The sequence below is a fragment of the Balearica regulorum genome, chromosome 2 (genome assembly GCF_011004875.1).
Source record: "Balearica regulorum gibbericeps isolate bBalReg1 chromosome 2, bBalReg1.pri, whole genome shotgun sequence".
NCBI lineage: Eukaryota > Metazoa > Chordata > Aves > Gruiformes > Gruidae > Balearica > Balearica regulorum.
In genome coordinates, this window is record NC_046185.1 from 91,776,842 (window position 1) to 91,801,252 (window position 24,411).

The 24,411-nt window shown below is 45.5% G+C and overlaps 1 protein-coding gene across 2 annotated transcripts in view; it reads left to right on the forward strand.

The window, feature by feature from the left end:
* The window catches only part of TNFRSF11A (TNF receptor superfamily member 11a), a 29,132-nt gene extending 16,117 nt beyond the window's left edge, over positions 1–13,015 (forward strand). Inside the window, exons 6-10 of one of the 2 annotated variants that reach the window (XM_075744881.1) lie at positions 274–368; positions 1,155–1,262; positions 3,146–3,198; positions 4,843–5,683; positions 9,856–13,015. In XM_075744881.1, the coding sequence (XP_075600996.1) occupies positions 274–368; positions 1,155–1,262; positions 3,146–3,198; positions 4,843–5,683; positions 9,856–10,235 (1,477 nt within the window). In that variant the 3' untranslated portion in view covers positions 10,236–13,015. The remainder of the gene's footprint in view (positions 1–273; positions 369–1,154; positions 1,263–3,145; positions 3,199–4,842; positions 5,684–9,855) is intronic. The other variant, XM_075744882.1, reaches the window with a different exon arrangement.
* Positions 13,016–24,411: the final 11,396 nt, after the last annotated feature.

A 24,411-nucleotide genomic window follows, 5' to 3' on the forward strand; every position in this document is an offset into this window, starting at 1 on the left:
TGCACAGAGCATCTCTGTTGGCTGTGCAGCGATAAAGGCATTCTCACACTGAAGCTTGAATTCTCGTTGTGGGGGGGAGCAAGAGAGAGCAGTAACAACAGAACTGCTGAGCTAACACAGCTGAAAATAAAGAAGGTATCCGAGCTTCTTAAGGGTGGAGAAATGCAGGATAAACGTTGTATGCTACAACAGAAACTACAGCTCTGCATAAGTGTAGGAGCTACAACAAGCTCCCTCTTTGAGAATCTAGCATCTTTTGTCTGTCTTTTTCAGCTGTACAGCTCTAGGAATGGCAGAAACAGTGCCTGGGACTGACAAGTCGGATGCAGTTTGCGCAGAACGGAAGATGCCTGAGCCATCGGAAGATGGTAGGTGTCCTTGTGCAGATTATCTGTTAGAAAGTAGGGAGGAGGAAGGATGTGTTTACTAGGAGTTGTGGCTGGCTTAAAACTCCATTCCCATTGTGGATGACTCTAGGGGGAACAGCTGTAGACCAAGACAGTGCTCTTGGAAAATCCCAACTTTAATGATTACTTTAAGCCTGGCAGCTCTAGGGCATATGTCCACTACTAAGCAGAGCTTTACTCATGACCTCCAACACATTTACAGCTCTTTTATTTTTTCAGCCTGCTAATTTCCATACACACATTATCTGTACAAAGGCTACCAGCTTCTCTCCATGCTTTCTTTTATAGCAATGGATACAGACTCAGCTGAATGTAGCTCTCCCTTCTTGCCCACTCCCTTCTCCAGTGTGGATATGGTACCAAGGAGGCTGCTTGCCTGGCATGCAGTGATCCTTCATAACCTCAGATAAAGGACAAATTTTGCCAGCTGAATTCTATAGTCTCTGTGAGATGTATGTCCTCTATCTCCTGAGGGAAAGCCAGCACAGCTCATGCAATGGGACTTCCAGAGGAGTGTAACTGGATCACATCTTTCTGAGACACCAAGACTCTGTTTTTTCTGGAGATGGCTCGGTACCAGGTACCTTCAGTCGGGCTGCTTGTCACAGAACTGCTAGAGCTGTTGTCCGTATTATAGAAACTGAAAATCAAATGGGAAAGAAGAAAAGCAGGTAAAATGAGCAAGGCTTGTTATACTGCTGAGTACAAGCTGCATGCTGATGGCACTATCTCTTTTACATCCTGCAGGAACAAACAAGATCTTATATGTGTTGATTGTCATCTTGTTTTTTGTGGCACTAATTGGCATTGTCATCTTCATCGTATACTACAAGAATAAGGGAAAAAAGCTGACAGGTATGTGATAGCTAATGATATTCATGAATATGACAACTGCATGGCTGTCTGTGCGCTCTGATTTCATGGGTAACCACCAGGTAAAGAAACTCAGGAGTTATTTTGGAAATTCTGTACGATCCCTACATCTGTCCATATGGATAGGCTGTAATTAGCACAAATCCAGGCTTCAAATTCCTTTCCTTTAGGCAGGGAGCGTATTACACTTATGCATAATGCATATCGCTTGGTATTCTCCTGCAGCCCTGACCGTGGGGTGACCGCCTTCGGGGCAGACGCAACCTCTGTGCGGATGAAGGAGGGTTGGTGCTGGGGGCTTTTGTAGCAGCACAGCCGCTCTGCACCATATGGCGCAGCAGATCACATAGCCGAGGGGAAGTAGGGAAAAACATAGGGGGCTTTCACCACCTCCTGTCTCCTTCTCCCCTCTTCCCCTGAAACCTGCATCTGGATGGGTTAAAATACGGGTTTCAAGACAAAATGTTTTTTTGAAAACATGATGGAGGCAATGTTTTTAGCTGAAGGTCAAAGTTCTGATGAGGTACAGAAGAAATACTAGAAGGAATGAATAAATAATGAAAATAGAAAAATTCTAGCAAAGGTATACTGGATAACAGTGGGACATTGATTGTATTACAAATATGATGGAAATGCCACTAATAGTTACTCAGCTCTGTTAAGCACTGGATCTCCTTAGTTAAGGGCATACTGCTGCTGTTCTGTTCATTTTTTATTTTGTCCCTTTACACATGGAAAGCTTTTCCTAGTGTAGTTTTTCCATCGTCTCCTTTCCCAAGCCCTAGCAATTTATGAAATGTTTTGGGAGCAGTGGAAGGGAAGACAGTAACTGTCTCTTGTAAAGTATGTTTCAGCCTGTGTTTTAGAAATAGGCTGCCTCTGCCATACCAAACATGGGTTGTGCTAAATCTGGAATTCCTGGGATGGGCTGGAGGAAATGGTGACTCTCCTTGCAAACCAAATACTTACGATGCAAAGCAGGTTGGGGGGGGATGCTCTTTATTTGGCATTTCTATTGCCCTGCTGCTCTGCAGTGACAGTCCTTCATTGCCTTTGCATGGTAAATACTGCTAACCAGAGCCCCCGAGACTTGCAGGCTCAGGAAGAAGGTCTGCCTACTTGGTGACTGATGGTAATTGTGCAGACTTAACATCAGAGGAACGTCATTGCTGGGAAATGGCAGCGGCTACATAGCTGATCTATCTTCAGACATACAAAACCAGCACAAGCTTCAAATGTACACTAGACCTGAGTCAAAATCTCTTGAAGGTATAAATAGAAAACAAGAAGAATTGCCAATTCTATTAAAGTGGCAGTCTTTATCATAAAAGCATTGTGGGACTTAAAACATTTCCTTGGGAGGTATTCTAATTAAGTAAATTTCCCCATTAAGTACACCCTGATGAAGTGGAATACGCTGTATTTGAGCCTCCCATCCCGTGGTTTCAGTGGCTTACCCTCTTCTCTCCAGGCTCCTCACTCCTGTCTGAGAATGGTCTTTGGGCCATCCATGTGACTTCCCTTGAAATAGACTGTACGGCTGCAAGCGGGTCGGTATTGGGCCAGTCATCGTTTGGTGTGACATATGACCAGGAAAGAAACCCCATTTGATGTGGAACACAGTTTAACTGTGGTCTATTTTAGGAGCTTGGAAACATTTGTTCCATAGAAATATATCCCTGTTCCAGTTACAATGAATCCTCAGCTAGACCAACACTGGGACACTTGAACAGTCAGTAAAAACAGTCTTGCTGGTTTTCATTTAATATGATATTGTGGATTGTGAATGACTGTGGGTGTTTAGGTCTGTGGCTAACTTCAGTGCCTGCTATATGTTACAGCTACTCTTTTTGTATTCCCTACAGCAGATCTACAGAATTGGGCTAACGAAGTGTGCAGCCAAATAAAAGGAACAAAGGTAAAGTCAAACATGCTAAAATTTTCTCTCTGTTTTATGTTTTCCTCATGGCATTCCTGACACCCCGCCTGAAGACTCCATGTTAATGTTTGGCTAGAAAGCAAGTTTTAAGTTCCTCAGAAAATGCTCACAGCTTTGGCTTTTTCAGTCTGGTTTTCTGTAAATGTGAGGTGTATGAAATCACCATTCTGAACCAGCTCTCTTGTGTCAGCCAGTTTTAACAGTGGTAGAAGTCTCTGTGACGATAAAATATTTATGAGGAGAAAGTTAAACATGAGCACACCGGTTGCTGAACACTTGAGACTCTGCCTTTCTAAACCTTAAGAGCAGGAAAAGCTTCACTTGAGTTTGCACCTTTTTACATATCAGAGTCCTCATGGGAGAAACCTGGATTTGAGGCAACACCAAGAATGCCAGACATGCAAGGCTTTAAGCACAGAGCCATCAGATGAAGAAATTGGCTGAGACACTCCTTAATTCTAGTGCTTGTAGAAATCTCTCTTGTCATTTGGCTGTGGAAAAAAGTAAGGCCTTCCAAGGGGTTTTGCTCCAGAATAGCCCCAGGTTCCATGCTTGAAACGCTCAGATGGGGGCACAGGTTCAAGTTCATGTGCACTGCCTGCTTCGCACCATGGACGTGGACTGAGGTGTCTCACATGCATGCTCTCCCCACCATCCCATCTACGAGCTCTGTCTTAGCTGTCAGAAGTCTCAAATTCCATTGCTACCAAAAATCCCCAAATCACCCAAACCCACCTTTCTGGTCAGGCCGTTCCTCTTTTGTCTCGTAAGTGTTCAGGCAACCTCCTGCATTGGCAGCTGCTCAGATCCTGCGGGACAGAGGAGTGAATCAACAGCAGTTAGTGGCTGGCAGCATTTACACTCTCTGCTCCATCCTGGAAGATCTGAACAGACACTAGAAATGAGAGGTAGCAGTTCCCAAATACCCATCATTACAGCACAACTTGCATGAACTGAAGGGAACCCTTGAAGTATTTCCCAACCCTTTTTTGTGGAGCTGCAACCAAAAATATAGCTTTACTTTGACAGCTACTGGCAACATGACCTCATGGGCCTTTGTGTTTGTTGTCCTAACATTTTCCAGGTTAAAGCAACCTTGCCCATGTCACTTCTTTTTTTTTCCTAGCGTGTCTTGGGCCCTGTGAATCAACCCTGTTTCTTTCTTCAATCATTACTGATAATAAAGATTCTGCTCCCATAAGGCCTTCACAGATCAACAGCCCTTCAGACACATAGATGATTCAGGGAGTTTCCAAATCTCACAAGCAATTAGGTAGGTCTTACTGGTGATCCAAAAGGAACAGCAGAATTCAGCAACTCTTCTGGATTTATTAACTCTCAAGTGCCTTCTTAAGAACTAGGAATAGTTTTCTCCCAAAATTAAATGTTACTGCCCCTCAGGCCACTGGATTTTTTCCTAAACACCCGCTGAGCCCAGCATCACTGGTCGCAGTTTCACAGGACAACAGAATTACACTACAAGACTCAAATATAGTGGTGCTGCTCAACCTCAGCAGCTCCACACCGAGGAGGAACTGAGATCTGCCTATTCCTTCTTTATCTAGAAAATAACCTTCTGCTGATCTCTTCATTAAACATTTTTTTCTTTTTAATTTCTTTCAGGAGCACCCCAGAGATGCATTTGTTACCGTGAACATCACAAATGCAGCTGTCCTCCAGACCTCTGAAGGCGTGTGTCTCCTGGGCCCCGCTTGCTCTTCTGCCTCTGGAAACTCGTGCTGCACCAGCGGCCACACTCCTTGCAGCAATGGGAGCCCCAGCATGGCGCCGTGCGAGGCGGGAGGGAGCCTCCAAGAGTTTTCTGTGGTAACTGAAACTGATGACCATTTCCCACCAGTTCCCACAGAGGATGAATACACGGATAAGGATCTCAATACCGCTGATTATTTATCTTTACTGAGTCGGACTGCCAGTAAAACAGTGTCGTCATTTTCAGAACCGATGGAGGCAGGGGAGAATGACAGCTTAAATCAGTACTTCTCAGGGATTGGGAGCACAGAGGACGTATCAGTCTCTCAAGGTTCTCGCCCTTCCTCTGACACAGATGGGGCACACACTGCCACGGACAAACTTCTTCAGAAATCTTGCCAACATGCCCACAGTTGCCTGAAGGAAACGGGCAACAAAGACACAGATCGTTTTACAACAAACTATGACTCAGAGAAGACCTGTGTGAGATGTGGCATTTCGTACAGGGAATCTCCCAGAAAGTGGAGCAAGTCCTGTTGTGCTGTGACTGACAGTGCCTCCACCTCCCCAGAAACTGGATCCCATGCACAGTGCACCTGTGGCTTGAATTTTCTCTCTGCTGGTCAGAGCACTCTAGCAAGTGATCACAGTATGGAAGATGCATCTTCAGATAGTACCAACATGAAGTACCAGAACACAAACAGAAGCACTTCAGGGACAAACAGCAGCACTTCAGACCTCCCTCCAGCATCTGGTAAGCCCATTAGGTTTGGCCTGTATATAGTCATATAGGATTATTCTCTGTGCTAGCTCAGTACTGTTCAAAGGGTCTGATGTAGGAGAAAGAGGAATAAAATGATGTCTTTTCACTTAATTTCCCTGAAGCTAATCGGAAAAACAAAAGTGAAATAGGCCATTTGGTTTGTGGTGAATTCTGCAAATAGTACGAGCACTGTGAGGGACCATTGTCCTGCCCTGATCTAACCAGCAATGCAGAACCCTTCTTCTGGCTGTCACTGCAAAGGCCAGGCAATTCTGTTACTGAAGTATTTTGATGATAGCAGGTGTGTATTGGAGAAAACTTAGGAGGAGAAGTATATAGGGACCTAGAGGCTGAGTCAAGAAAGGATGCGTAATGGTCAGACAGACAATTTTCCATTCAACAGTCTGCATGTGCATTTTTGCCATTAAGTCCAGTTACATTTATATGGCGGTCATTGAAACTCCAGCCAGAGCTGTAACCTCTGGTGGCCACTATTGGGTCTAAGAGATTATGTTCTATTTTCTGCTTTTAGCTTTTTCTCTTTGTTTTAGTTTGCTAGGATATAAGTGTTACCCTAAAAATAATTTCATACAGACATTGTTTCTCCATACACAAGTGCTCTGTCCCCTAAACAACTCTGAAACACTGTCACCAATTTACTAATTGACTACCAATTTACTAATTGAGTAAATATATCAAAATCGTCAAGTGAAAGTAGGGAAGAAAAATCACTGAAGCAAAACTAGCAGGAGGGAAGTTCTGAGCATTTACTGGATGAAACCTTCCTCCCTCAGACTTTTTTTTCAGTATAAAAGTCTGCCATCTGCCTGTCATGTGTTATTAGTCATTTTAGATTATAATCTCTTAAAGTCAGATGCACTATTTATGTTGGTGCACTGATGAACGTAATGAAACCTTAGTTTTGACTGGGACATAAGTATTACTGTGGAACACACAGCAGTCGTAAGCAGTTGCCCTTCTTTAAAACCATGTTGTGCCTTAAAGTTTCTTACGGAGACATTCTCGTCGGTCTGCCAAAGCCCAAAAGCAACACTTTGAAGACCCTTCCCTTCTCAACCATGTGGGAATCTGAAAGTGTGTAGCATTCGTCTTTCTAAGAGCAGATATCCTTTCTGCTGTTTCAGTTTCCTGAAATCCTGACACAGTTTCACTGCCTGGTCTGTACAAAATTCAGCAGCAGTTGAGAACACAGATCTTTTGTTGTTGTTGTTGGAGGGTGACTCTGAGGTACCACTGAAAGTCAAGTCATATTTGGCACTGCAGAAGTACAGCTTTTCTTTCTAAATCTGACATGAAGAGGAAGAGAAAATATTAAGAAACAGGAGAGCTTGGGTTTAAGCGACGTGCTAGAAAGTGCCATCTTAGATCTGCAGCACAATTCTTTACATGGGATTTTTATTGTGTCTGTGCCTTCGGGTACGTACATGCTATAGTGCCATCTGGTGAAACCTGAGCACAGATACGGTGCTCCTAATTTGCCATTTTTTAGGCAGGACTGCCAGCAGGTACTGACCGAGCTGTGGGCAGTATGAGAGCATGGGTTAATTAATCTGTACGTAACCTGGCTTGCTGGCAGAGGTTTTTTTCTGTCCGCAGAATGGCCGTGCCCTGTTGGTGACACTTGGTTGCAGGAGGAGTGAGACAGGGCTTAGCCATAGCTTCCACACTGAAGCACCCTGGCCATGCCGGGGCTGCACGTGGAGCTGCACCGGCATCGGTCATTTTCTGGGCCATATGAAACGCCCAGATGGAATAAACATGTAGGCAAAATAACTTCCTGTAAAGTTTCTTGAAGCAACTGAAGCCCCCAGGCTTTGCACACAGTCATGCTAAGACAGCGATCCAAGAGTGGATGAAAAATGGGAAAAAGGCCATGGGTAATTCCAAGAAGTTTTGGGTTTATTTCCCTAATGCTCAAAATGACAACAGAAATTGAAAACTCTGTCCCTCCTGTGAAACAGCCCTAGAGGACCAAAGTAAACCTCTGGACAAGTGCCACTTACAGGGATTACCGCCAGAGATGGAGGTAAGCCTTCAAGTGCCCTTTCAAACCCTCCAAGCCTGGAGGCAGCAAGAACACAAAGCATCGGTTCGTAACCAGCTCAAGTCATGTGTAGGGCTACAGCATAAAGCATGAGTGCAGGAAGACTTAGGTGACTCATGATTAGGAATGGTTTTGTAGAGCCTTTCACTTCCAGATCTCAAACCAGCCCACTTTGGCAGCAACAAACAGTTCTTAGCACCTAAATGCCATTAGATGGCTCAGAGAAAATGAATATCACCTGCGTTGTTCCAGTTCTTAGTGAATAATTACCACAAAAATTAATCTGTTGTTGTAATTAATATCATCAGGTAGTCTGAAGAGATCAAAAGGCTGAAACGCTGCAGAGAACGACGCCTTCACTTACCCTCTGAAGGCGTCCCTTACGCTTTCTAGGTTGGAAGCTCATCTCTTAGTGTAGTCCAGGAAGCTCCTGTGTCCATTTTCTGTGCTTTTGGGCTTCAAATATCCTTTTGTACCAGCACAGTGTCTTCAGAAAGCAGTGAAGATTTGTCAGCCATATTCAACTAAACATTATAAATGTGTTAATCTGCTCCCCTCCCCCCCCACCACTGTCACACACATTTCTAAATACTTGATCTCGTACTGAGCACTGGTAAATTTATCTGCAGTACCTTTTACAAGTGACAGGCAATCTGTATAAAGGCAAATGGTTATTTTTGTACTCCCATTATGCCTAACAGTTTTGTTGATGGCAAGCAGCCGAACAAAATCAAACACAGGGGAAGCAAGCAGCAGGGAAAAACCTCCTGCAGAGAAAACTCTTAGTGACACCTCATGTTAATCCACAACACTTGCAAAGAAAGCAAAGAGCTAGCAACGCAGTGCTTTAGCTAAAATAAATAGGATTGCTTGAGGGGGGTTATTAGAGAGACACTCGAGTGCTACCCAGACTCAAGCAGGCACAGGTCCTAACTCAGCACACCTGGAGGCAGTGTCCATTGCTGATGGTGCAAACATCACCTGTGGCTGCTAGAAAAAACAGCGTTTCTCTGGGCTTAGCTCCATGCTTAGCTGCAACGAAAATGGGAACATCTCAAGTGTTGAGGACCATAATGAGGAAAGGCACAAAATGTCTAAAAGGTTTCAGATCAGTCTGCAAGTAATGATTAAGTGAAGCACAGTGGGAAAAACATTTCTTAGGAAGATTGTTCATAGCCTAGGAAGTTTGGGTTGTTTACTTGGTTACTTTTGTTTGTTTAATTTTCAAACTTTAGTAAGTTCGTTGTTGAAAGTTTGCTCTCAGTTATATTTTTTTATGCTCTGAGGGAAGTTTATTAATTCCCAGAGCCTGGTCCTGCTGTCACTTGAGTTAGCAACCCAGTCCTTGAGTGGCAGAAAGATTGAATTTATACTGAAAAATCTCTAACTGCAAGCAGAGTGACTGAAACTGTAACTCCATTAGGTTGCTATTGTATAGACTCTGTCTCTTCACTGGAGTCAGCATATATCCAGGTAAATCCATGAGGGCACTAAGTGAGTACCGGAGTGTAGCTACATGGAGGATCAGGACAATGTAAGATAATCGTATTAGCTCCTTGTCGTTTGGACACTGTGTGACTGTATGGTCTGATGTTAAGTCTTACAATACGTATTCAATAAGCCTGCTACCTAGCCCGCACAGTAGGATTGATTCTTTACCAAAGGGGAAAAAAAACCTCAGTGTGATGCCTGGGACCCTAAAACAAAAAAAAGCCATAATTAGAAATAATGACCATTTCCTCACAAACCACGGACAGAGGCAGTTTGGACACAGCTTGTGCCTCAAGCAGCACGGGGAACATGAGATGGTCGCACTCGCTCTTGCTTCCTGGAAGGTGATCGAGGGAGAAAATGTTTCCAGGCCTTCCAGACAGGCTGCCCATGGATGACAGGCTTCGTCCTGACGAGGCAAAAATGGAAATAATGAAAAGATCTAGTGGAAGGCATTGATTATAAGAGCATCCCTGTGTCACGGGGAAAAATAATGGAACGAGAGTAAAGCCACCACAGCAGATTAAGTTTGTTGCGCTTAGCATCCGTCTCATGAGGGGAAAATATTAATCATGTGTGTCTTCTTTTCTACCCCCTCCTTCCCCAGGAAATGTGACTGGAAACAGTAACTCCACCTTTATCTCAAGTGGACAAGTAATGAATTTCAAGGGCGACATCATTGTTGTCTACCTTAGCCAAAACTCCCAGGAGGGGGCAATGGCCTCGGGGCTGAGCGAGGAGAACGTGGGCAGCCCCGTGCAGGAGGAAAACCTCAGCCGCTGCGAGACTTTTGCCGGCAACGCCCAGCACTACAAGGAGAAGTGTGCCGAGCTGCAGGGCATCTGCCCGGTGATGGGGAGCCGGGGGCTGCGGCGAACCACCGGACACCTGGCCCAGGAGTGGGGCCCATCCTCCTGCAGGCAGGCCTCGCAGCCCGTGCAGGAGGAGGGGAGGCTGGGACACTTCTCGGAGAAGGTGTTGAACTGAGGCGAGACGGTGTCCTTGCTGTGGGCTGGGGCACCGACGGGCAGCCCGCAAGAGGGCGTGGGGCTGCTGCGAGGCTGCCGAAATCCCGAGTGTCGCGACAGATGCGGAAACTGTTGCTGCCCCTGGTGTCTCCTGGGAAATTTTACAGCTGGAAAGGACCCTTGTGGCGCACGTGCCGGTGGTGGCGGTGCTCTCGCTGAGGAGGTTACCGGTGGGGACAGGCGCACGTGTGAAGCCGGGCGTGCTGCCCCCATTGCAGAAACAGGGGCAGAGCGCTCTCCTCTCCCTCATGGGGTGGCGGGCTCCCCGCCTGCCCTCTGCTCCCTGGCACCTCTCCCCTGCAAGCGGCAAGGGAGAGTTGAGGAGATCCTTCAGGCCGGGGACTTTGTGAGGAGAGCAGCGTTGCTGGCCAGGTGTGTGGGGTGCTCCTGGAGAGGGGACAACATGGTGGAGGACCACACTGAAAGGGGCCCCTGAGCTCCCCTCAGGGTTTTTGGGGGTTTTTTGCAGCTAAAGTTCACCTGTTTTGCTGGGTCTTGGGCCTCCTCGATGCTTCTGGTGGTGGAAGGAAGTGGCGGCCACATCTGCCACTCAGCCTAGTGCCGCTGCTTACCTTCACCTCCCCATGGGGATTGGGCAGGTGGTGTCAGCCCTTCCCATCTTTCCCCAAGGGAGCAGAGGCTCCAGTCTCAAATCAGTGCCAGAGCCAAGATCCTGGTCTGTCCCCTAGTAATTTGTGGGTACGAATAGGTGTAACGCTGCCCCAGGTGCACGACAACAGGCAAAACAGAGCTGATACGCCTTACAAGCATATCAGATTAATCCTGAGCAAAGAGCATTTATAGTTTTGGACCCTGATTCACTGCTGCCTTATTGCAGCTCATCAGGGGAATTCAAACCCCTGAAGATGAGAGTGAGGTGTCCCTGGCACGCTGCTGCATGAATAATGTCACTGAAGGCACCGAGCTGCTAGCAGGTGGAGGAAGGGTCTACACTAACCAGCCGTGGACATTTTCTGAGTGACAGCAGAGAGAGGGATTACCCTAAGATGGAGAATTTAGTCAGGGTCAAACACATGTTCCTTCATCTGCTGAAACAATTTTGTCATTCTCTCTGATATTTTCATTAGTAAAGCAGAGCTTTACTTAGGTAGCATGAAGCTATTTCCTGTCTGAGCTGAAATCAGAGTATAGCCACTGTCACATTGAGAGCTGATAAGCAATGGGACCAAAGGGATGGATTTAGAGAATAATAGTTGTAGTTAGAAGGGAGTCTCAGCTACTCCACTGGCTTTGGTTCAGGTCCTGTATCCTGCAGCCTCCTCCAGCAGCCACTGTGCAGAGAGGTGTGAAAGGAACAGACTCGAGAAAAGATAACATTTTTAATGGTTTCCTGACAAGGGGTAATTCTCTGACATTCTCCTGCATGTGTGAGTGCTGCAGGAGGCTGTCTTCATTCTGAGCCTTCAGGAAGGTCAATATTGTGTTTCCTGTCAGACAGCAAAGGGATCTCATCTGCCCTGATGGAAAAGATCTCTGGTAAGGAGGGCTCCTCTCTGGAGAGGTTTTTAAAGTTGAGGGGTTCACTGCATAGCTGCTCTGTTTGTAATAGTACTGCTCTGTGGGTGAAGAGCACCTATAAAGCTGACAAAGTGACCACTGTGTCATGGTGAGCTTCCCATCTATAAAACAAAAGGATGGGCTTAGCCACCTTCACCTGTCAGGAGAACCATTCTGCATTATTTATATATCTGGCATATAAAGTTCAGCACAGACATGCAAGACTCTCTCTTGGGTGGTTGGCAAAAATGGCGCATGATCAACCAGTCTCCCTTTCACCTCTGCATGGCCTTCAGAAAACTAGCCCATCCTAGCCCAGACTCGGCCAGGCAGGTAGCTTGTCCCATCAGTGATGGCCCAAGCTACCTCTACTGCTTTGAAGGCGTGCAACTGAGGCGCTCTCTTATCTGTGGTATTCTTTTGTCTTTACTGGTGGATCCTTTAACAACCTTTTTCTAGCCTCTTCTGGCCTAAATCTGTATCCCCTAGGCATTGGAGCAATAGGGACAAGGGAACAGAGCCACCATCACGTTCATGCAAGGTGGTCCAGATATTTTCCCACTTCATTTTTCGAGTCATATTTTCCTGAAAAGCATTCAACTAGCCTCACTTACAGGGCAGGAGGGACAGAATTCTTGTGTTTGGCTCTGGGTAAACTACCTCTCTGTAGGTCTGTCTCCTCCTTCTTCCTCTGCAGCTTCTTTCTTCCCATGGTTTGTATCTGCCACCAGAAAGCAGGCTCAAAATCCTGATTTCGTGGAAGACAATGGGAAGTTTACTGCGTGTCCTCAGCAAGAACACGTTTTTCACTCACTGAATCACAGAATCCTACTGAGCAAGGATTGAAACTAGGATCCATCAGCAAGTGTGAAGGAATGGGTCATAATGATCTCAGCGCTGTGGCCGCTCCCTTAATGGGAAATGCAATGTGCCAACAGATCCGATTCTTTGTCTTCCTCCAGAGTCTACCCAAAAGTGAAGAAAACATATCACACTCATCAGCATGCTGCACGTTCCCTGGGTCTCTCACTGGCTGCTTAGACGTGGACCCCAAAGGAACTTCTTTGTCCTCGTGATTTCATTTGTCGTCAGTTTGGAGGTGGGGCTGTTTTTTAACATCTGTTTGTACGATGGGGCCCTATGCGATGGGCACTGATTTGGAGGCTTCTGGCTGCTATTGTAATACACGTAATTAATGATAATAAAAATCTTAAAGATAGACTTTTGAATGAAGATTTTATATAAATTAATGAAGAGAATCAAATACATAATTACATGTTCATTTTGATTAAAAAAATTAATCAAATGTGAATATAAAAAACATTCCTGGTTAGGCTTTTGTAATGTTTTTTGTATGTAGAATCGTTCTAACAAAAAGTGCTCCCCTTCCATAGTATGTGCCGCACTAATACACAAGCGCATCCATGTACACGCACAGAACCGAACAGGAGCTTTCGTAGATCTGGTGTGGGTAATGCTTTACTGCTGAGAACTGGGCGCTCATTCCCACTCATTCCTGAAGTCTCCTCCCACACAGTACAGGGTTTTAGAAGTCTTTTAATCTGAGGAGTCACAACATGCATTATCCACAATGGATATACTAGGTGGTCTTGAAGCGCGTCTGCTTCAGGCCTGGCAGGGCAGCAGTAATTCTGCATATAACCATGGGAAAACGAGGAACAATCTTCCGCTCAAGGGCATTGGAGCAACCCTTCTTATCCCCATGGAAAACAATATGGCTTTAAAGATCAATATAGACAATAACTGCTGTTCATCTGTGTACTTTGCTACATGTTCACACAGAGATTGGAAATCACTCTGCAAGGTTTACAGCATACCTGGGAGTAGCATCGCTAAAATGTCGTAATTTCTACTCAGCCATACAGGTTCACTTCCTTTTATCATATTGATGGTATCTGAGGAACTGCACCCATGTGTCTATTAAAACAGAATCCTGCTGAAGGATGTCTTTGTGCTAATCAGGTATTTAATAGACTTACAGTTTTATCAGATACTTCAGTTGAAATTAGGCAGTGGTGCTACCTCACCACCACCCTTAAAAGCCATCTACAACAATTGGAGAATTCACTTCTGCCAGCATGTGATACTGGACATGGTAAAACTGCTGCAAATTCTTTGTGTGGAAAAGTTATTTCTGGAGTATGTAATATATATTATTAATAGACACTTAATAATAGACACTGGAAAATTGAAGTGTATTTGACCAAGCTGTCTGAGGTTTCTTTGCAAGGAATGCTGAACCACTCCAAACCTTGTAAGCTAGTTTTTCCAAACCTCTTTCCAAAAGGCTGTTGCCCTTTTCAGTCCATCAGGGGTACTTTTGACCCAAAAGGCACGTGCTAGGGCAACCTCTCCGCAGCCTGCCCAGGGCACTGCTTTGCAGCACTCTCCCTTGGAGACGCAAGCACCACAGAGCTCTGCCTGGCAGCATTTGGCCTATGAGGATCCCCACCCCGCCTCCCCAAAATGCTAAATGCCAATGATTCACATTCACCTTGGCTGAGTTGCAGTGGTATCTCTGGAAAAAACAGACTGGCGATCCTGTGGCAGTCACAGTCACTGCTGAAGCAAGGGACATACGATCCCAGGTTGCTGACGGCAACAAGTCCCATTTCAGACCAAAAGATTGTTGTGAAAAGTGTTTCTCCTCTCTTCCTCTTGCCCGGTGCTGTCCTAACTTCCAGAATGAAGAGTGAATTGTTGCTACACAATGAATCGTTTCTCCTAGAGCTCTGCCGTACGACTTTACTCTGTGCTGTGGTATCAGTCGCCTTGTTGAGTGGGAAGGTTGATGCAGAAAACAAAACACGTACAAACAGCTCCTTAACATCCCAGTTTCTTTAACCCGATTCCATGGTAAAAGGTACTACTTTATATATGATTGCTGAGTCCACGTTGTAAGAGGCAAATGAAAAAGCAGCATTCCTCCCCCCAAATTCAGAGGAGGAACTGCTGTTGTTTAAGTGGTGTTGCTAATCGCACATGGTATCCTTACCTGAGGAGAGGGTGCAGGAGAAATTCTTTTATCTTCTTCCTTTTTTCCTGTTCTTGTTGGGGTTTTTATACCTTATTTCCTTCCCATTTGCACAATGTATGGGAAGATTTACTTGAGTTGGATATATGTTATTTTCAGCCTTTGTTATGCCTTCAAACCCATTCTACAGAGCAACTGAGGCTGCACTCCTCAACGGGCAATGTGCAGTTTTTGCATGTACTTTCAAAGGCTTCTGCTGTTATCCAGTGTTGGTACCCCAGGGGGTCCCCATGAGGATCCCCCCCTTGACAGACCCTAGCAGATAGCCATGTGTCCCATTGCTCTCACTTCAGTAAGTCTAGTTGCCCGGTCTTGCCTTCTGCAAGGCATCAAAGCTGGTTGTGGCCACCAAGTGATAGCGTCATCTCTGCAGCAAAGCTTGCTGGCCCTCCGGTCTCGCCTTTAGGCCCTCCAGCGCTCTTGTCGCATTGTCAAACATTTGTTGGTTTGTTTTGTTTTGTTTTGTTTTTTTTGTTGGTGGAGGTGGTGGTAGTTTTTTTGTAAAATGTGAGCATACATGAGCATGAATGTAGGAAAAAATACATTATTACAATTCTCTCTGGCTTATGAACAAGGCAATGATAGCATAACATTAAGGAACCATGTTGCGGTAGATGAGTAATGCCAGTGTCCAATTGGATGTGTTTTAACACTGCTTTTTTTTCTTCTTTGTCTTCTTTTGGCTAGCTGGCTTATGGTTTCTTTGTTTTGGCTGAGGATCACCACAGCCCTTCTGGCTCATTCCTTAGCCTGCCTGACCGTTTAATTGATCTTGCGCTAGCTTTTGCTTGCATCAAAGTTAACGGGTCTGTCGCATAATACATTTCTATTGGCAGTCTCAGAATTCTGTACAGTATATGCAGATGATCATACACAAAATTGTTTCTGATTTCAACTTCCCAGGAAACTGTTAGAAAGGTTCCCAGGGATGGCAAAGGAACTCAGGGGCGTTGGGGACCACCTCTACAAGGTGGACATATACAGAATGCATCTGAGACCGCGGAAAGGGTTGGCTGACGTCACTGCAAAGCCACACTTTAACATCTTTGACAGGTCATGGAGTTCAGGGGAAGTCCCAGCTGACTGGAAAAGGGCAAATATTACACCCATCTGCAAAAAGGGCAAAAAAGAAGGTTTGGGAAATTACAAATGAGTCAGCCTCACTTGAGTGCCTCGAAAAATTATGGAATGGATCCTTATGGAAGCTATTTCCAGGCATGAAGGAGAAGGGAGATGCCAACACCTACCTCAGCTAATTCAACCCTCTCCCACTGTCAGCAGCTCATTGTTTGCTTCAACATTGCTCCCATAGAGACGTGGGAGGCTGACCTTACTCGTGAAGATCAAGGCAAAGAAGGCATGAAGGAAAATCTTTAGGTTTCCCTCTGTCATTTGTAACTAACTTGCCAGCCCCACTCAGCAGTGGACCTACGTTTTCCTTGTCCTTTTGCTTGCTAACACGCATACATGTTATGTTACTACTTCCTTGCTACTCTTGACATCTCTTGCCAGTTTGGTCTTCAGCTGTACTTTAGCCTTCCTCTCTGCATCTCTGCGTGCTCGAGTGGTATTTCTATGTTCTCATTTGGAAGCCTGTTCCCTTTTCCATCTCTCATGTTCCTTTTTTTTTTGCATCTCAGTTCTCTCAGTAGCTGACTGTTTAACCAGGTTGGTGTCTTGTGACGGTTCCCTCTCCTGCTTAGGTGGATGGACTGTTCTTGTGCTTGGAGAAGGCTGTCTCTCAAAGTCTCCCAGTACTCCCGAACACCTTTGGTTCCTGAGGCAGACTATTCTGGGATGCCTCCTAACAGCTCCCTGAGAAAGTTAAGATCTGCTCTTACGAAGTTCTGGGGCTTTATTTTGCTACTTGCCTTCTTCACACACCTTAGATGTTAAACTCTACGCTCTTATCACTGCAGCAGAGGCTGCCATTGTCAGTCTTTGAGTGGTCTGAAGAAGATTTCATCTGTTTCTCACTTCCTATCAGGTCATCCATAGCAGACACCCACCACAAGCATTCCCTTGATGGTGACACCTCTGATTTTAACCCAAAGGCACTCAGCTGACCTGTCCTCTTGCCCATGTCCTCAAATCACTCTTTTACATAGAACATAACCCCTCCTCCCCTTCCACCTTTCTGTCTTTCCTCAAAAGCTTACAAGCTGTTGCTTTTGTTCTAATACAGCTATTTCCTCAGCCGGTTTCTAAGATGACAGAAAAAACCCCAACGTTTCAGTCAGTTCCCCACTGTTGTACCTTTGTCTGGTTATAGATCTGAAAGCTTTCTCTTGTGCCTGGGGATGGGCCTTCAAACTTCCCACCTGTAGGCAGGGGAGGGTGAGAGGCAAAGGCTGGAGCTGGTACAAGGAGGAGAGGCTGAAAGACCTGTGCTCCCTCTTCTCGCTGCCCTGTGAGGATGGGGGGAGAAGACAGCAGCTTGCTGCTGCTGGAGATGACCCCTGCCCCTCCAGCGGAGGCAAGCTGGGCAGCAGCATCCCAGGGGCTTTGCTATCCCTGGTGCTCAGCATCCAGTGAGACCTGGGTCCCCTCTCTTCTGCAGGGGAAGAAGCAGCCGGCAAGTGATCCAGGGTTTCCGTCAGATGAAATCAGCCCTGCGTCTGTGTGTCTCAAAACAAATCAGTGTATACAAAATGAAGTGAAATTGTCCATAGGCAGCACATGAGGACCAACCATTTCAAATGCAGAAACCGCTGCCCTAATAGGTGGTCACTGTTGATCTTCACCAGATTTTAATGGCAGGCTATTTAAATGAAGCCGCAATGATTTGAAGCACCTTAAATGAGGATTTAGAAGGTGTTTTTCAGCACACAGGCCTGCCATTACAGATCTCAATTACTTAGTCTTTATGAAGCAGCTTACTTGCTTTATTCTCCCTGGTTTTGATCAGATCTAACATTTATTTCTCTCTCTTTTAGTGTTGTAGGTGCTTCTAAAGCACAGAAGTTCTTGCTCCCTGTGGGAAATAGAAGGCACTGCTTCCCCAAGGACATTTGCTTTTTGCATCATTTCAGATCTTCATCAGGGTTTTTTTTTTGCAAGTTTAGCTGGTGATAAATGAGCTAGACAACAGATGGTAGAGCTCATGCTATAACACAGAAATTTTTTCTTTAACAGGGATGTCCACTTAAAAATGCAGCTGCCCACTGGTGCACGGCCAAATTTCCTTCTGAGGACACCCTTTGAATGTATCGGAGAATGGGATGGATGCAAATGGCTCTAATGATCATCTCAGCAGGCTGCTCATAAATGTTTCCTGCAACCCCTGTTCTTCTCATCCTCACCCCATGGATCCAACTTGTCTGCTGGATGGGCAGCACTTTGTGGATACATTAGAAGCCTGTCCCGTTCATCATCTTCACTTACACAAATACTCACTGCAAGGGTTTTGTCCCCTTTGTCTGAAAGGATGCTCCAAGTACGATACAGAGAGGCACAGAAAAATAAATCCCCTTCAGTGCTTAGGTTTTGTCAGCCGGGGTGGCTGACATTTAAATGTTGATGCATGTTAAGTCTGTTCTCTTCAGTCATGTTCTTTGTCAGGTCCCATTCAAGCCTACCGCACTATGTACTTTTATCTGCTCTGTAGTAAATTTTGCAGCTGATGCTTTGCTGATGAAAAATACTAGAAATTAGTTAGTATTTTTGTTCTTCTTTAGGAGGAGATGGAACATCAGGAAAAACAGACTCAAGAATTCTGTCCCGTGAACCATTTTTAAAAGTCTTCAAGACTTGTTTGCTTTTGGATCTCCATGTTTTGGTTACTTTGACAGTAAGGACTCTTACATGCCACCATTTTGTTCCCTCACAACATAATTTTTTTTTTACTGGAAATGGCTGAAGGGCAGGATTGCTCTCAGTTAAAGATGGAGTCTATTTCTAAATAAAAATCTCATATGGTTTCTTTACTGGATGGAGGGATGGACGGATGGACAGACACACACACAAAACTTCACCCTGCTTTATTTTGACTAGAACATGCCTGCTGCAGGGACTGCGGTGCCACTGACATGCGTCCCTTGGAGTTCATGCGGATACACCAAACAAACCCAGTCACAGCAACAACTTCTTTAGCTCGTGTCTGAATAACAGCAGCTGACTGTTTCAAATAGCAAAGACATTTTGCATTTGAGTTTGTTGTTGTTGTGTTTTTTTCAATCTTTAGTCTTCTTTCCCTCTCCTAAGCTTATCATTCCTTTTTTGGTGTAAATACAAAGGTTATGGCTTTCGGTACGGTGGTGACTCATTCTCATGTTTGAGCAATGTGATCAAAATGGAAACTTAGAAGTCCCAGTGTGGTGCGTATTCCCTGCAGCCAACATGCGTGAAAAATGCCCTTGTGGATGGTAGCTATCTTGAGCAGTGCCAGTACCGTGTGTGATTGCTTGTAGATTTCTGACTCCGTGCCAGATCAAAGAAATTGCTTTTAACCTGACGGTGCTGCCTAGAGATGAGCAGATTACATTTTCCCCTTGGGCAGATGCACGTAACGACCTTAGCAGCCGCGTATATGTGTATACATGGGAGATTAGACTATGCCTAGCATTTAGGTAAGTCCCCAAGGCTGGGATCGACCAAGCCATCCCTCCTGAAGCGCTGTGCTGATACCTATTGCTTTGGCTGTCCGGGCAGCGTGCAAAGGTGCCAACACTGACTCTTAAGGCACAGAGGCAAAGGCAGCACCTCGTGGTCAGGTCATCAAGCCCCTGTCTTTACGACCTCCCTTAGTCCACCTGGGAACCTGCCATTTGAAAATGACCTAAATCTGGAGTTGCTGCTGCCAACGGAGGTGGCCTCTACGCTGGCATGAGAGATTTCTACGCTAGCCCTGGCCCCCTTCTGTTTCCCCAGCCTCCATCTGTCAAACAGGGTTATGTTGGTTTGGGAGGCAGGAGAACGGCGTCAGGAGGGGAAAAAAAAACCCCAACAAAACCACAGAAAAACTCCATCTCCTCTGACGTCACCATAATATATACACTGCATTGTGCAGCTGCGAGGCTCACCGCCCTTCTCACGTATTAGATACTCCTACACCAACACACACACACTTCTTCTTCCCTGTGCCCTGCCCGACGCCTCTCCCGGGCCGCGCGAGCCCCGCCGGCAGCTGCCCGCCTTTCCCTGCCCGTTTGCCGGCAGCGGCGCGCGCTGCCGCTAGATGGGGCCCGGGGCAAAGCCCCGCACGGCGGCGGCGGCGGCGGCTGGTGCCCGCCCGGAGCGGGGGGGAGCGGGGGGGGGGCAGGGTTGGTAGCCAGCCCCTTTCTCCAAGGAAGAATCCTGCACAACCTCACCTGCCCTGAAAAATCGTCTGAAGACGGGAAAACCGCGGCATCCTACGGCAGCATCGTCCTACGCGTCGCTATCTCTATCCCTAAGGAATTCTTCGCCATGGCTAAATTAAGTCACCGCTGCCACAGCTGAAGCCTGTATTCCTCCTGTTTTCAGGACGCTGTGTTCACAGACAATATATTATTCCTGTGCTCTTAAAATACATCTTTTGATCTGTTTCACCCATTGACCAATCCTTAAGTGAAATGTATAAAATTCGTGCCAAAAGCCCAAGAGGTTGCTGTTGCGGAGCTTAACGAAGGTCTGTAAATAGGGTAACTGGGATTCTTCAAGGAAATGTAAAGAATATAGATGTAAACTAGAAAATGTATCTTAATCCCTAACGCTGCTTTGAAATCCTTAGCCAATGAGGATAAACAGCCACAACAAATAACGTAACTGAAATTAGAATGGGGGGAATAATAACTTATGAACAGATGCTGATGGTCTTAAAATGAGATCTTATCAGCCGTCAAAGTCAGTGGGACCTTAGGCTACACGCACACAATGCACATAATTATGTATTTTTATCAAATGGACAAACTCAGGAGCTCGGCGAGCTGGGCTGCAGCCAGCACTCTGTGCCACTCACTAACATGCTTTACAAGAACAGACATTCAATTAGTAGAAAACAAAATCTGAAGAGGAAATGATTGGTTTTATCGGTCCAGTGCCAGCTAGAAATTAAACCTTTGAAGTCAAAGACTGTTTTGTGCTAGTTTTAAAGCTTTCTTATCTGACTCTTGTTGTACAGGGGCAAGAGTGGCCTCCATTTGAAATCCTTTCCTAGAAGTCTTCTCATTTCTGAGCTGCCTTTGAGATTAGACATTCTGGGGGAAAAAACCCTTTACTTTACAGAGAAAAAGAATCCCTGAAATTTACTGTATTGAAAATTACAACATGGAAGTAGTTTTTGCCTGTCGAGTCTAACCTGGACATACTTCCCTGAAGTGAGAATTGGATTCTGTATAATAAACTCAAAGCAAACAGAACGATTCCATTTCTAACTACTTCTGCACTTTTGAGTCTGAATGATCATACTTATAGTTTTAAAGATGGAATACACTTGTATTTTCCCATTGCCATTGCTGTAAAATACGATGTATGGATAAAATTTAGCTTGTATGTGAAGAGTATATATAGCTATCCTAAAAAAAAGAAAGCATTAATACAACATTGATGATTTGTGAATAAAGACTCTGTATTGAAGCAAAAAAATAGCATGGAAATGTAACTGTGAGGGTGGTGAGGCACTGGAAGAGGTTGCTCAGAGAAGCTGTGGATGCCCCCTCCCTGGAAGTGTTCAAGGCCAGGTTGGATGGGGCTTTGGGCAACCTGGTCTGGTGGAGGGTGTCCCTGCCATGGCAGGGGGGGGTGGAACTAGATGATCTTTGAGGTCCCTTCCAACCTAAACCATTCTATGATTCTATGATTCTAACAACACAGCTACTATAAAAAGTTAGTTTTTAAAGGCAAAAATTGGCAGCCTAGTAATAACCTGATAGACTTTCATTGCACTAGCAGCTATCACACACAGTGTTAAAAAATAGTAGAATATTTGTGTTTAGATTCAAACTTCATTGAAAACAACACAAAAAGGACTTGGTTTCACCTATGATAGCTTTTAACAAAGCAGAGGCTTTATATACTGTTGCTTAAAAAAGCTGGTGAACCTCAAATGCTTGGTGGCCACAGAGGAGTCGGGCAGGACAGAAGGAGAAATGGTGAGACTGAGGGAGAGCCATCAAGTACCCCAGGGGAAGCAGAAGAAAAGGTGAGTTACCTGATGGATGAGGACATGAAAGGCTGAGGAGCAGCAGCTATAGAGGACAAGGAATTAGTTATTGGGAGCAAGAAGAAGTGAACAGGGAAGGAAGTCAACCCAAATACAGTGGTGAAGACACATGCAGCAGCATGCCTCAAAGCCAGAAAGGGCAATGAGATCCAGCTCAGGAAGGTGGAGAGACAGTGGGATGGCCAGAAGGGCTTCTCTGGCCTCAGCGAAGCTGTCACAGGCTTTGGAGGTTGTTCAGGCCCCCATTTGATGTGTCCCTCAAGATCAGTGCTCCTGGAGAAAGACCAGCATTTCTGAAGTCTGTCTGCCAAAAGAGGAGAAACTTCACTGGTGGGAGCAGTAGCAGCACATCCTCTCGGCTGCGTGGCTGTGCCCAGCCGTGTGTCTCCAGGTGTGTCCTCCAAGAGGCAGGAGCACACTGGGCAGCACTCATGAAGGTGCGACCTGGTTACACCACACTCGGTCTGGGAGCACATTAGCTCTTCCTCTTCTTTTCTATCCAGCATGCCACCTTTAAACCAACCAACAGCATCTACATTGCTCACGGAACCAGTCACATCCTGCAGCGTGTAGGGGCTCCCTTGCTCAGGCAGAGGAGGATGGGGCATGTCCACATACATGGGCACCACCTGTGCCACGCTCCTCCTCTGGCACGCTGGCTGTTCTGTTCAGAGCCCACGCAGCTATCGCTGCAGACCACCACACTTCCTTATATAAAAAGAGATGGTTAGGAGATTTTTTCCAGTTCTGTTTCTGATGCCTAGTAGGTTAAAAAAAAAAAAAAAAAGTAAATCAGGTGGTTTCTTTGTGTTCAAACCAGTCTCAATAATTCAGTTCTGTAAAAACAAAGCCCAGGCTGCTCTTCTGCCTCTGTAGACTAAAGCAGGGCTTGATGTCCCAATTATCAGGGAATGACCAAAGGTGGGTACAGTATTCACATCACTGTGTATGGCACTATAAAGAAAAAAGCCTAATCTCGGGGGTATAGCCTCACTTCACCCTGCTCCTTGAGGGATAGCTCATACAGAGGGCTTAAACCCTCACCCCAGTAGAATACTACCTTGTTCACTGAGTTTTGAGTAGACCTGGGTCATCTTCTGTCTGTCCCATGCTAATTTTCAAGTCAGTGGTGAAAATTCTGGTTCTTTTCACAAAAGCTTTTGCCAGAGACCTCAACAGATATAAATGAAGTAATTATGGCTCTGCTACAGACAAAAGCATCAATGTCACTTTTCAGGTTAACAGAGAGAAAGACATGTGTCTGCAAAGAGCAAGACTTGAGGGCTCTCTTTTCCCTCCCTAAACAGATGTCTGATTAGAGCATCTTATCCCTAATAAGACTGACACAGTACCAAAGATGTTGTGTGCAGTGCAGGGCTCCTGGATTCTGCAAACGGCCCAAATATGACGTTCCCATTGAAATCATTAGGTGTTCTGCACCTAGCAGCCCTGCTTATGTGCCTGGCTCACATATGAATTTTGGCACATGTCAAGGAAAAGGCCTCACAAAATTGAAGGCTGTAAAAAAAAGTCATAGTGCTTCCTCACCTGAAATGTTTGCTCTTCCACCAAACACCTGCTGTGCTAACAGCCCTTCTACCCCACCTGCCCGTGGTGGGAACCATGTTGTCACCCGTCCTCTGCTGCTGCCTCGGTGGCTACAGCCTTAACGTGGCAACGTGGTGATGGTGAGGGAATCCCTCCAACAGTTTTATAGGGAAGAAATATGTAATTATGGGTTTGATTTGTTAAAAGGGAACTTCTTCACAGGTGAAATGCTAATTGACTTCTGAGAAATCTCTGTCTGAAGGTGGCTTCTCTGTTTTCTGTTTAACACATAGTGATGCTCACTGTTTAACATATATACATCACTGTTTAACACACAGTCATGTTTCACATATGCACTGTTTAGCATACAGTGATGCACCAGTATTTTGGTGAACTGTGTCCCCCAAAACAATGACTTTGCTCCTCTCTGCCAAACCGATGTGGTGTGACTCCATTCCTCTACCCACTCTCTCATTTCAAACTCTGCCCAGCTAATAGTACCTGAACAGCAGACAGGGGAGGTGAGCTCGCCGCACCACTGGTGAAAGGTCCTGGCTGTATGTTGCCCGTTGGGTGGAAAAAATTTGTAATTTTTCCAAACTATCTGAGAAGGTTACAGTGTTTTCAGAAGGCCTTGCTGCTTAGGCCCATTTGCATCCACACGGAAAGAGATAAATTATCTATCAGTTAATTTAGATGAACTCTGAGGGCTCTGGTTACCCACACAACTTGCAATCCTGCTTGAATCTGATTATGTTTTTGACATTCATACTTCCTCTGTAGGTTAAGGTTTTGCAGCTCTAACCCATATTCACTGAGCCAGCAGGTGCAGCTCTTTAGTGTCACGTACTTGTTATTACCCCTCGTTGATGG